This window comes from Drosophila busckii, chromosome 3L (genome assembly GCF_011750605.1).
Source record: "Drosophila busckii strain San Diego stock center, stock number 13000-0081.31 chromosome 3L, ASM1175060v1, whole genome shotgun sequence".
Taxonomy (NCBI): Eukaryota; Metazoa; Arthropoda; class Insecta; order Diptera; family Drosophilidae; genus Drosophila; species Drosophila busckii.
In genome coordinates, this window is record NC_046606.1 from 206,572 (window position 1) to 221,005 (window position 14,434).

The window sequence follows — 14,434 nt, forward strand, 5'->3', positions numbered from 1 at the left end:
ATTTGGATATTTAATCGTGTTCAAAGGGCAGTTCCAATGATCCAATGTTGAACTTTGTGAAACACAAAGTTGGTAAAACTTTTAAATCTTTAGTTGAACCTACCTGCTTATAATTGGGACGAAAGTCTTCAGTCAACTGACGCAGTTCCTTTGGCCAAGTACAACTCAACGTGTTTTTTTTTGCGCTGGTCCACATGTAATCTAATGATGGCTACTTCTTCTTCTTGCCGAGTGAGCGATTCACAACGCTTCTCATAAGTTAATTTTAAGCAAGCAGGACATTAATCTTATGCGCTTAACAATTTTGGAATTTACAATAACCACAGCATGTCCACTGTCCAGTCCGCCAGCCTGACGAGAGCGGCTATCGATGGTTCCAGTGCATAAAAATAGCGTAATTAATATTTTTGGAGTTTGAGTTTGTTATACTCACTTACTTCGCTATCCACTAAATCCAGAACGCCGTGAGACCTTAGAATAAACATATAATTTGTTCAGAATCCATTTAACATTTGTAAATCCTGCCTAACCATGTGTGTGTTGGCGCCATTTTTATTGTGCGTAAGCATTTATTAAATAGCACATTCTCAGTTATTTTTTATGCATCTCAGTAGACGTATTTGCTTTGGGAACTTAATTGTTGCTCCATTTATCTTGCATTTGCGAAAATATTCGCTTTGTTTTGAATAAAGTTTTTGGATAAAGTTTCTGAGAGCTGCAAACAAGTGTTTCGATGTTTGTAAATTTGGTCACTTTGGCCACAGTTGCCAACTGTCAATATTTTTTTTGGCGTCAAATCGACTGTTATTATTTAAAATTTGTAGTTTTATTTTTATTAAAATGATTAAAAATCTTTCGCGTTAGTTTTATGGCTTTATTTGACTACAATAAGCTACTTTTGAATTTGTTTATGTGAAATTATGATTCCTTTTACATTTACAGAGCTAGCAAGTATCATCCACAGTATCGCAACCCGTATCATCTACTAAAATATTCAGCAGGAGTATTTTTTAGTACGTAAGAGCGAGAGGTTAATAGTAAACATACATGCTAAGTGCCGCAGTTGCCGGTTGCAGTATGAGCGTTGCAACTCAGACCGTCGAGCCGAACGAATAATTGAGTCGAACCTTTTAATCGAACTCGAACACGTAAGCACCAAAACAATGGAACAAGCAGAAAAGCGGCACTTTTTCACTAATTAATGTAAAAAAATAAATAATAAAACACACAAAGCAATGAACAACTTCATATGTGGTCTATGGAGGTCTCGGCCTAATCTAACTTGAAACCAAAACGGTCTACAGCAAGTTTCGAGCACACGCACATGTTAAGCTTAACGCGCGCGAAGAAGATGAAAATGGCGCCATTTTGTAAAAATATTAAAGCGATTTACTACAGTGCTTTAAACAATTTAAATATGTGTTTTAAGTCTTACAATCATATAAAGGAGTGGATTGAATAGTTGCGGTAAGTTTATAAAAAAAAAACCAAGCAGACTCTATTTATTTTGTCAGCAATCGGTGAAAACTAAAGTATAGGCTAGAAAAACTAAAAAATCCTCAGTTGATTTAAACAAAAATGTCAAATTTTCAAGTGACCATTTCGTAAATCGGAAAATCAAAATAGTAAATACCAAAGACTATAGTTTTAACGGCAGATAGTAGTAGCAAATTGCCAATGAGTCCAATAGCAATTTGGCGGTTACTGTATGGGGGCATACGGTGCAGCCGCAAGCTCATTAATAAATCTCGAGCACTCACAAGTAGCTTGTGGCAGAATATGGTCAGCAGCCAGGCATCGACACAAACACACCCGCAAACATCGGTAGAGGAGGGAAGCAAGTGGACAGGTGAACTGGCGTCTAATGTCTGCTTCAATATATACACCAGCCATGTCGATCGCCCACAATTGTCAAAGGCTTATGTTGCTCATCGATGCTACTCAACTTGTGAGAAGGCCTCAACACAAATATTGTCTAAGCTTTTCCCCCAGACATCAATGGAGCTTGATGATGAGGAAAGTCGGGAGCGGCGCAAACGCGAAGAGCAGGAGGAGCTCAAGGAAATGGAACGAGCCTGGAAGCGTATGAAAATTGGGTTTGGCCTCTTTGGCGTAGGAGGCATACTCTTCTCGTTCTGGGCTATTTACTACTTTGGTAAACCAGCACTCGATGAGCAGGGCAACGAGATTGTCGACGAATTTAGCTCATTGCCATTGGTGCAGCAGTATATTGCACGTACATTTAAGTCATTGAATCACTTTCAACGATTTATACAGGAGCCATCGAGCGACAAGTTGCTGCCTGATCCCTTGCAAGCTCCCTATATCCAGCCACCGTACACTTTAGTGCTGGAGGTCAAGGATTTGCTTATTCACCCAGATTGGACTTATAAAACGGGCTGGCGCTTTAAGAAACGCCCCGGCGTGGATGTTTTCTTAAGGGAGTGCTCTAAGTATTTTGAGATTGTCATATACACTGCTGAGCAAGGCATGACAGTCTTTCCGCTGCTCGATGCTCTCGATCCAAGCGGCTACATTATGTACCGGCTTGTACGCGACTCCACACATTTTGTGGGTGGTCATCATGTCAAGAACTTGGATAATCTGAACCGAGACCTTAAGCGTGTGGTCGTTGTTGACTGGGATAAGAACTCAACCAAAATGCATCCTGGCAATACATTCTCCATACCACGTTGGTCTGGCAATGATGATGACACCACTCTGTTCGATCTTATCTCGTTTTTAAGCGTGCTCGGCAGCAGTGAAGTGGACGATGTGCGTGAAGTGCTACAATATTATAATCAGTTTAAAGAACCAATTACCCAGTTCAGGGAGAATCAGCGCAAGCTCTCTGAGCAGATGCAAGCAGATGAACTTGAAAAAAATAGTAAGCAGACACCAATAGTGAAGAACTGGTCGCGCGGTCTCATGAAGCGATAAAGACGCATAATTAAGAGCGAATAGTTTGTGAGAAAAGGAGGAAAGACCTTAAGGTTGTTATCGTTGTCGTTCCCTTTACATTGGTTGTTCTGATTTGACAAATCTGTCTCAATATATTAATATTCATATATGTATGTACCTTCCAGTTTGTTTATTCATTCTCTTATTATTTTCCACATATTTAAAATTGACTAAGCACTTGATCCAGCGTTTCCAACTCCTCGCTCAAATCTCGCTGCATAGCAAGCAGCTGCTCCATACCAACAATCCCATTGTTTTTAAAAATTTGTTTATGCATCATTCTTTGAACTCTCTCGAGTGTTAGCTGTTCTCGCCTGAGTTTCTGTCTTAGCTCATGCTGCAGTTTCTTAAGCATACTTACACGGCGATCTCGCTTAAAAAGCTTTGCATGCCACCGAACCGTCCACACAACAAATATGAGCCATAGCAAAAATACCGCACATATATAATATATGTTTTCAAATGGGACCAAGCAGTTTTGAGGCCACCAAGCACTTGAAAATCTCATTGTTTTTATTAGTATACCATGTTTGTGATTTGACCAGTCCAAAAAGGCCACCTCTGATAGGATAGATACGTCAACTTAATTGTTTGCCTACACACTCTGTCGTATGTCTAATGTCCCAACTCTCTGACTATTTGGCATTCTCTGTGCTCCAGTTAACTAAATACACACAATTTCAATCAACGACAACACATCCATTCAATTAAACTCAAACTAGTGTTCAATTTTGCTTCTTTATTTTCCATTATTTCTATGAATTTTTTGTTATTTATCCCTTTGCTAAGTTGACCGCATGGAGTGGATTATGGCAATGGTATGGGTAACGGCATCAGCATTGGCATCCGTTTTTGTTTGAGCAGCCATAGAACAAAACAAAACAGAAAATAACTTTGCTAAATTTCATTCTTTTATCCTTGGTAAACTCTCTTCACTCCGAGAATTCAGTATTTATTATCTGCATTGTTGTTGTTATTATTTTTTTCTTCATTTATTTTTGCATTGCTGAGAGGCCAATGGTTTATTGATTGAGGCAGGCATTTTGATTCAAGTCTTTAAAAAATACCTACGCAACATGTAGCATAAATAAATAGAAGAATCTTACAATTGTCATCCCTCTTTCAAATAAACAGAATCAGTGGCAAGTGAAACGTGCTGCTTTCTTTTATACATATAATATTTATATTTCTACATGTGCATCTGGGAGAATAAAGATATACATGCTTGCTTACGAGACATAATTCAGAGACTCGCACACACACATAGACCCATAGTCCTACACACGTGGGACAAATGTCGCCCACGCAAACTCAGCAACATGTTGCCGGCTTCTGCTGCGAGTTGGAACGTGAACACGTGCCAAAATACTCGTAATCGTAGTAGTAGCTTGTTTTCAACAATTGGCAACAACAAATTGACAACATTATACATACATCATGTACACCAACATTTGTGTCATGCGCAATGTTAGATGAAGGGGAATTTATCTAGAGTTTTTTTCAACATTTGCTGTGAGCCATACTCCTCCAAATCTGAGCACGTGCAATATGTAAATGCAACGTGATTCCTTAAGTCAGAAACAAATTTATAAAAATTATAAATTTTAAAAACAAAAAAAAATGATTGCGTTCTTTTATAAAAATTGTAAAATCTACAGTCGTATTTAAATATACGCGAACATACTCACAAACCTAATGCAGTCAGTAAAAGCGTGTGACTTCAACAAGTTAACGTTTCAAAATAAACTCTGAAGCTAAGGGCTGCCGACAACGTTGCGTATGAGCAATGAGTGTGGAAATGTCAAAACCAGACAACAGAAATCCAACGCATGCGTTGTTTCATGAGAGCCGAGAGAGCCGAGAGTTTTCATGAGAGCCGAGGCCTACCCGACTGCTTGGTGCTCACTTTCACTATTGCTAACGTAAAAATAAAAAAAAAATCAGAAGACAACCGACGATGAAATGGGAAAATTGAGAAAATGCGAATTTGTGAAAATGGCACACTGCACAGAATCTCTAGCAGCATCCTTGTCGCCAGCAACTGGATAACACAAGTGTAAAAAGCTTCGTAACGGATTGCAGTGTCTATGGAGTGTGTATTGTGAGGTTTTTTTTATTGAAAGCTTTTGGCAACACCGCAAAGCAAAATTTTGTTTCAGTTTTGGCAGAACGAACGTCGCGTTTGTGTGTCGAGTCGCAAATTGTTCAAAAGTCTCACACAAATCTCGAGAAGGAATGCCATAAGTGTATGTGTTTGTGTGTGTGTGTGTGTGTATGTGCAATATAACAGGAGGCAAAATGAGAATGTACAGCAAGAAATACAAGCAATACAAATTGGCAAAATAAAATTACAAGCCACTCCCATTGGAAATTATTAGATCCTTAGCGTTTTAGTACTGTATTCCACAGAAATTATTAATACATGTTATAAACAAGTCTGCCAATTGAAATGTATTTAAAAGTGCAAATTAAAGTGAGTAGAGCAAATTGTGTGAGCTGCGTAAACAATAAACAAAATTTAAATAAATGTGATTGAAGCATCAGACTTTCCACAGCTGTCAGCATAATTGAAAGCTCAATTGATAAACCAGTGAGAGTTGACAATTCACAAATATTAAATAGAATTTATTATTTACAATGAATTTCCGTGGAGAGGCTTGTTTGCTTTGTATGTTTGCCACACCCTAAAAAAGGTTCAGTATGCGCATCTCATACTCAAAAAATGCCAATAGATAAATATTAAAGTGCAACGTGTAAACAACCACATCAACAACAACGAAAGGGAAGTTTCGCTACTGCATGTAAGAAATTAAGTGTGGGCTTTGTATTTAATTTGTAAAATGGAATGAGACGTAAATATAATTTATTTGTGGATTAAATCGTTTTATTTGTTTCGTGTAAGCCTCATTCAACTTTGATTTGTTAGTAGTGTAGGCACCATGTTGAGATACCGTTCACTTCCCCGTGAAGCCCATACCGTCAACTGAATAAAACAAATAATGCTTATGCTAATCTTGGGCAAGTTGACTCTCTATAGACCTAGCCATGGAATCATTAACATGTGAATGTGTACGCTCTCATTATGCAATTTCAACAAATGCCACTCAATACATATACTTAACAATATAATTTATTAATTTTGCACGCTTATCTATGTAACTCATTCAATTCTATGCTCTATGCTAAGCTTCGAAAGATTAATCTGTCGTTAACCTGTCGGTCAGTGAAAATGAAGAATAATCAAACATAAGTGGTTAAGGATACAAATGACTTTTAGCAAATATTGACTTTAGCAAATATCATTGTTCTATACTGTTAGTCATTTATAACAGTCAGAAAAACGCTTAAAAATACGTGGATCATTTATCTAACATGCTTTAGTACAAGGTGAATTGAATCCTGTCTATACGATATATACTATGGTATATATAAGTGCTAATAGTATTAATATAATTGATTACAAGTCCATTTCAGAATTGCTGACTTTGGCTTCCAAGAACAAGAAAAATGCATACCTAATCGCACTTAGTATATTTTATTTAGTGTAACATATTTAAAATAAAATGATAATACAATTTAGCTAACATTGAGGAAATTGAAAGGTCACTGGTCCATCAACAAGAAAGAAAGCGGCAGCTTTACTGCGAAATATATGAATAAAACAGAAATGTGATAAACGAAAACGTCAATGTCAATAAGATAATCCTCAAACAAATACTTTAGTAGACTCCTTGAGCGGAAGGACAAGTAAATGCCCCTTAAGGTTTGAAAAAAAGTGTGTTCATTATTTTAGAGTTTCTAAACTAGCACTTTTCATGAGACCAATTTATATATGAATACTGTATAATTCCTTAATTGATTATTACTCAAGCAATACGGTTGTACCAAGAAAATATATTAATATTCCGAGAGCGCAAGTTAAATTTCATTATTTGTAATATGAGAAACAAGACAAGGCAACAGAGCAGATATTAACAGAATATGACCCTCACAGGACTAAACATCATGAAATTGGTTAGCTTAGTGAGCATTGGAATATGATAAACTGCCCACTGGACAATGCAAACACACACATACACTCATACATACATGCAAGCAAGCACATACATATGCATGGTATGTACTAGAGCTTGTAAGTGTGTGTGTGTGTTTATGTGTGCGAGCACCTAACTGGGCCAACTGTACATTACACATACTAATTTTTGCTCATGTGCCATGCTTGGTTTCTTATAGACATGACTGCCATTTTTTGTATTATTTTGTACTATCTCTGTAGCGAAGACTGAGCACACACAGGATACGCCATCAAGGCCATTTTAAGTGTCTCCTTGGGACACTTTTGTATAATTCTTTTAATTTCCTTCTGCTCTCGGTGCTTGCATGAATCCACCCGCCTTTTTTATTTTGCTTCTTACACTTGAGCTGCTGAATAACAAAGGCAGTTTGATGGGGCAAGAACTCTCTGCTTTGGGCACATGCTTATGTTATGTTATGTTGTTTGTTAGTCTCAGCTTAATGCCTAATTTGTTGACACCTTAGGTGAGGCGCATTCAAGAAGCCGGGCAACAAGTGCAAATCAGGCCTTAAACCAAGGCCTCGCACACAAGTAGTTATGTATGTAAATTAATAGCCTGTACATACAAAAAGATGGCAACAGAATCTTTTCTCGACTTGGCATACGACCGAGCGAAGGCATCGAAGAGACCAATAAGACCAAAACTGTTAAAGCTGACTGATGTCACCACACCGCATCGCAGTCGCAAGAAAACGAAAGTAAAGGTTAGTAGCAATAATACATAGCAAAAGCTAAATAAAGTCAATATTTGTATATTCTCTTAACTTGATTGCATGCTCCCAACTTGCAGTCAAAGGATCGCTCAACTGTAGTACGTGAACGCATATACGATGATCCGGCCTACACTGAAGACATTAGTCACCTGGCTAACCCGCTGCGTCGCAGCAGCATGTCCATTTCTGGCAAATCGACTGGAGACTACAAAATTGCCGCAGAAGCCATGGCATCTGCAATGGCTGGCAGCAGCTCGCTGGGTAAGCGGAGTCAGATAACCAAGGACTTCCTCAAGTATGCGGGAAGAAAACCATTCAAGGCCGCCACTGGCAATAGCGCAGCTGTTAGCTTGGACTATGATTTTGACTCTAGCAGCTCGGACAATGAGCCTTTGGGGGCCAACAATGACGGCGGCATCTCGCGGCGAGTGCTGAGCTTGGAAAGAAGCCTGGCTGCAACGGCAGCCGAGAAGAATGAGAAGAAAACAGGCACACTTAAGCGCAGTTCTAAGCAAAAGCGCAACCTGAGCTTGGACAACAACAGGAAGGGCAATCAATCCCATACACAGCAGATGCCAGCAAAGAGTAAATCAAGCTACGAGAGCGAAGGCCGCAACCGAAAGGAGCGAAGTCGCAGGCAATATTTTGAAGAGGACTGTCCGCTTGGTCTGGGCGCTAGTGAACAGGACGACGTCTACTCGGTGCGTAGCTCGGCCCAAAACTCAGCTGTCACACTGCCAACGCAGTCTACGGGTGGAGTTGGCGGCTCCTCAAAATTACCAATTGGCCGACGCTTCTTGCGCGGTGAAATTGGCATTAAAAGCTTTAACTATTATCTATTGAAGGAGGGTCTTAAGAGCTCCAAGAAGACGCCAACCAGCAGCGCCTCGAAGAAACTCCATACGCGCAGTGAGGAGAATATTTATGAGGAAATTTTCTTCAAGGATACAACGACCAAATCAATGGATCATAGCACATCAGCAGCAAATGCAGGTGTGCCAAAGAAAATGCAATCTGATGAGGAAATTCAAAGCCACCTGGCAATACCACCCACACTGGCTGCAGCCTCTGGAGACGGGTTTGCGCCGGACTGCGAACTGTGCATTCAGCAGTGCAGCAAGGATAATTGCAAATACTGTCTGCAGCAAGACGAGTCCATTGTCAACTCGACGTCACAGCAGCTGGACAACAGCAATGATGTGCCATTGCTACACACATCGGCAATGGCAGCAGCAGCAGCACCAGCATCAGCAGCAGCAGCAACAACAACAGGAAGTGCTGGTTGTCTGCCTGCCGCGCACATTCTTGAGTTTCAGTCATACAATCCGAATAATCCCGGCGTCTACAAAATTGAAACGACACCTGTGGCCATCACTGGCGAATACAATCCTATACTGCAATTCCAACAATCGTCAGCCACAACGTCTACCTCGGCCACAACCACGCCCAGCGAGCAGCAGCACCAGCACCATCAGCAGCAGCAGCAACACCAACAACAGCAGCAGCAGCTTTATAGTAGTTTTTATCAACAGCAAGCAAATGCGAAGCAAGCGGCTTACCAGCACAATGTGGCCACTCATCCGCTCACAAATCACTATGCAGTGACAGGCGGCAGCCTGTTGCTGGCGCAAGTAGCACCACGGCGACCGCAGCAACAGCAGCAACAGCAGCAGCAGCAGCAGCAGCAACAACAACAGCATCAGCAGGGCTATATAGTAAGCTATCAGAATGGCAGTAGTGTGAATCCTGCCGTACAACGCATAAACACAAAATCCTCATCCTCCAGCGATTCGCTGCCGTACCACAAATACAACACGATGGCGCGCTTGGAGGCGAACGTAATTGCGACACCAGTCACAGGTGACCTATATTATGCCATTGGCGGAGTGCACCCCTTGATGTATGCGGCTAGTCGCCCCATTGGAGGCTCGCAAATACTTGTCGATCAATTTGACACACCGCAGATGTACAAGAGCGACTCCAAGGCCTCCATATTGAGCGAATTCTCACTGCGCAGCAGCGACAACTCCCAGCGCTATTCCCGGTATCCGCATCGGTCCACGTTTTACGCCTCCGCGCAACCACACGCCCACATGCGACGCTATTTCGGTAGCACAGAGAGCTGTCGCATCGCCTACGACTGCAGACGCTGCAGCCTGGATGGTGTGATAGGTGCGGGGGCTGGGACTGGTGGTGGCGCCACGCCTGGAACTGAGAAGTGCAGCTATTCGGACAATTGTCGCTACGAGTGCCGCAATTGTGACTGTTCCTCTAGCTACTTTAGCTCCGACTTTGACGACATCTATGGCTCCATGGCGCGCTGCGGCAGCAGCGGGATACCACGCAAAACAGCAGCAGGCACTTTGCCGTCCAGCACACAGGATGATGCGCCGCCTGTGCCTCAGCTTGATCTCAAGCAAAACAAATACGCCATGGACTTTTTTAAGCATGTGAACGATGTCAAGCGTAGCATTTATCAGTCCGAAATGCAGCGCAACAATAGCTTGGAGTCCTCGCGCAAGTCGCACAGGCACAGCAGCCCCAGGCGGTCTGTCTCACAGCACCAGGAAGGCAACTTGGACTCCACTCCAGTGGTGACTACACTGCCACTTAGCAAGGGGCGCGCCACAAGCAATGCGTCCAAGCCGACGCCAGCGCCCAGAACCAGTCTAAAAAATCCGTCGCAGCTGCAACAAACAAATACAGAGCAAGCAGCACCCACGCCAAGTAAGCGTAAGCAACAAGTTAAGGACGAAAGACGCGAGTATCCCTCACTAGATAGACTAGTAGCCTCCACTACGGGTGCCATACCCAAGCGACAAAGCCGCGTTGCATCTACAGAAGACCACGAGCAGCTTAAAACGAACAAACAAAAAGCTAAACACAAAGAGGCGGAGCCACGGGATCGTCGCGAGCGCGATCGCAGCTTGCCCATTACTGAGCCAACCACTGCAGCGCCTGGGAAGCGACACCATCGCTCAGGCAGCGGCAAGACGCACTCCAGCAATGCCGCCACCGTGCCCTCAGTGCGACGCAAGGACATACCAGCGCCACCTCCGCCCTCGCCGGCAACCTACTCGGACTTACAAGAGCTGAAGGCTAACATGGAGGGCTTACAAGATGATACCAAATCCCGTTCGCTGGAGAGTGAAACCAGCGAGACGCCTACGATAACCAACGAGCTAATGGCCAGCAAAAAAGCAGCAATCGCACTAAGATTGCCTCCACCCCAAGCAGCGTTAACTGCAAATGAAATTGCCGCTGCAGTGGAAACAGCTGGCAAGAGCGGAGCAGCGCGGACCAAGAGCACACAGGAAACGGAAGACGATGACGTTTTCTATGATGCACGCAGCGAGGACTCAGCCGGTGGCGTGTCGACAACAGAAGTTGTACAGCAAAGTGCAAATGGTGTCAGCCAGCGTCAGGTAAGCCACAGCTTTTAATTAGTTTCAGCTTTATTTTTATTTTAAATAGTTACATTTAGTTAATTATTATTAAATTGGAGATGTATTAAAAAGTTTTTATAATTTTTTTGGGCAATTATTTATTGCAGGAAACACAAACAAAATGTGAGCAGTCCAAAGAGCTGATAAAGACGCTGACAGAGGATAAGGATTGCGAGCTGCAACCACTCAAGGATGTGAAGGATGACAAGAGTAATACGAACGCAAGCGCCAACAGTAACAGCACCCTTGCCCTTAACGAATGCGTGTCTGCCACAACGAGTCAACAGCCACAAAATGATGACCATGCTAGTAATGACAAAATGGAGCTACACTTCGAGCCCCAGACCGCAGAGGAGCCAAAAAAGAATACAAGCAAAATGGAAACTGAAACAGCAGCGGAAGGGACACCAACCCCAAGTGCTGTGGATACATGTTGCCAGCAGCTAAGCAACGAGGAACTTTCGGCAACACAGCATGTAGAGAATATCGAAGAGACAGTCAAAACAAACAAGGAAACCGCGAGCAAAACAAAGCAAATCATTTCAACAATGGACATAGCAACACGCAAAAATGTTGACGCAACATTGGCAGAGGGGCAACGCCAAGCAGCAGCAACAACCAGTTTGCCAGCAACAAATGTTGCGGGCAAAGAGAAAGACAACAACAATTCAACAATCATTGGAGCAGCTTTGGAGCCCGAGTTCAGTTGCAAGTCGGAACACACGGACAGCGCAACGCTGGCGAACAGGTACGCGCATACCACGATTATATACGTAGTTTAAAATTTTACTGCCGCTAATTTGGAACTACATATATATTAATACCATATTTGTATATGCCCGTGAATGTCAACTACTTGAGCCAAGCGTAGGTTGCAGCAGTCCAACAGGCCGCTTAAACTAAATAACACTTGTTGTTTGTCAGTTGTGATTTACCCCGTACCGCGTAACCATCGAATTTTTGTATGTTTCGAAGCTTTAAGCCAGGCACGCGCTAAGTCTTTGGCAAAGAAAAAAAAAGAAACAACTTCGCTCGCCGCGTCGTGTGCTCAGCTCGAAATCGTCTAAGTAAACTGCAGCTCGAGTTATTTATGCATATTATATGTATGTATAAGCGGCTGTTCTAGTGTATATAATGTCTGTTGAAAGTGAAAATGAAAGTCATTTAGATTGTGCATTTAATTCATCAATGACTTGACTGAACTTCAAATTGGCCACGTCCATCCTTCTGGCCATCTGCTCGTGCAAGATAAATAGTTTTTAAATGCAAAGCTTACAAGTTGAAATAGTGACAAAGTGAACATGGGAAAGCCTCTTAAAATGTTTTCTCAATTTTCTTTATTTTCACAGTAGTTGATTAAAACTGCATTGGGAAGTATGAACTGATTTTCCCCTCAACCCTATATGGTCGCCCCTAGTCAGCATCATCACGTGAACGCACAAATTGCCTCTTTCTCTCTCTCTCCATCTCTCTCTCTCTCGCTCTATATCTCTCCTTCTCTCTGTGGGTAATGTTTTTGCTTATTAGCTTTTTATGTGAAAGGTCAACTAAATATAAAACTCGCTATTAATATTGCTGTTAAACCTTTTGGAAAACAAATTGCTTAATGAGATCCGTACACCGACAAGTGGTCTGTGAAATTGCCGTACATTGATGGTTGCAATGTGGGTGGCACCACAAACACAACGAGCCACGCTGAAAATTAACATATTGCATTACGTTTATATGTAATAAATTATTGTGAAATTTGAAACATCTGCTCTATGTTCATTTGTAATACTGCGAAAATAGAAACAATGAGATTAATAGCACATTAGAAACATTTTGCGGCCGTAATTACATACATACATATTTAGGTCAGTTACTAAATTATAATCAGCTTTTGTGAAAAATAACATGGCAACCTGATTATGTGAGGTGCTCGAACTTAGGAGAGCACACACTCTTAAACGGATAAGCTGCCGTTCTGAAAGGACTGCCGACACCGCTGGGCAAAAATACAAAAGTGAAACGCTTAGGCAAGACACTTGCTGAGTATGTGCCATTTGATTGAGAGCTGACGAAGCTCGAGACTCGAGGCTAAAGCGTTTGCCGACGGTTCGTATCAAGCTGCTCATTAAGTGTCTGAGGCTGTTCCAAGGAGTGTTGAGTGGAGTGAAATGGGGAGAGAGAGAGACTCCTTAGCTGAGGGTTAAATTAGGTGGTAGCTGTGATTAATCGGTCTTACAGATGCGGATGCCTCTGCGTGACCTGTCACTAGCAGTCACCATAAAATGTAAATCTCCACAGCTGAAATTACAGTTATCCTCAGCACACAACAAGAGGTGCCAATAGTTAGAAAAGATAGCGCCCATAACTCCAAGCTTTGAACTTTAGGCAGTATATCAATGGAAACTTTACACCTTGAATTAAAAATTTCGCCTTGATGGCAAATAATCTATGCGAATCTCACTTATTCAGTATACATATGTATATACAAAATATATGTGCGTATATATAAATGTCACGTGCCTTTTAGTCCATACTAAAAATGGGTCTAGATTGGCACGTTTTAGTCCGCACCGTATTAAAGCAGACCAAACACAAATAAGTAAGAAAAATAAGAAGCAAAGAGAAAAAATTACCACTGCGTGGCATACGAGCAGCATCAAAAACAAAATACACAGCGCCAAGCACGCAAATTTAATTAAAGCATGTAAATAAAATTAAATAAGCTGCCACAGTAAGACCGAAAACAGCCCTCGAGATATCTAAATAGCACTTCTCTACGCTAATGATATCTTAGTCAGGCACGCGCGAAGGTTAAAGTTGAAGCGAGAAGTTGCGACATCAACGCAAATATAAAAATCTAATTGCTTACGTTGATTAATAAGATGATATTGGGTCTGCAAGCTTGCAAAAAGCAGCAAAGGTCCTAAACCCGGACAAATCCATGTTGAGATTCATTTTTATAAAATATTTTCTATACTTCTGCGTAAAATCCCTTTCGAGAATAGTTCTACTTTGCCCCATTAAGTAGGCAATCAAAATTTTTGTCATTGTGCTATTCTCAGCCGCATTAAAATTGCCATTAATAAAACACGAATAAGTTTACCGAAACGTACGAAGATTTATGAGTAGCACCTGCTGTCTGTCAGTGCTTAAAAGCATGTGTATGTTTCCAATATACACAGGCATACATCAGTAAGCCCAGATACACAGATACATATATTCATTACATTTATTGCATTGTTAAAATT

At 41.6% G+C, this 14,434-nt stretch overlaps 1 protein-coding gene across 1 annotated transcript; it reads left to right on the forward strand.

Moving 5' to 3' along the window:
- The first annotated feature begins 1,544 nt into the window (after positions 1–1,544).
- Positions 1,545–3,074, forward strand: LOC108598660 (mitochondrial import inner membrane translocase subunit TIM50-B). The gene has a single exon (XM_017985372.1). The coding sequence runs from the start codon at positions 1,678–1,680 to the stop codon at positions 2,938–2,940; it is 1,263 nt and encodes a 420-aa protein (XP_017840861.1). The 5' UTR covers positions 1,545–1,677; the 3' UTR covers positions 2,941–3,074.
- The last annotated feature ends 11,360 nt before the right edge of the window (positions 3,075–14,434 follow it).

Coding starts and splice junctions, on each gene's coding strand:
- LOC108598660 (XM_017985372.1), top strand. CDS start 1,678: ATGAGTCCAATAGCAATTTGGCGGTTACTGTATGGGGGCATACGGTGC.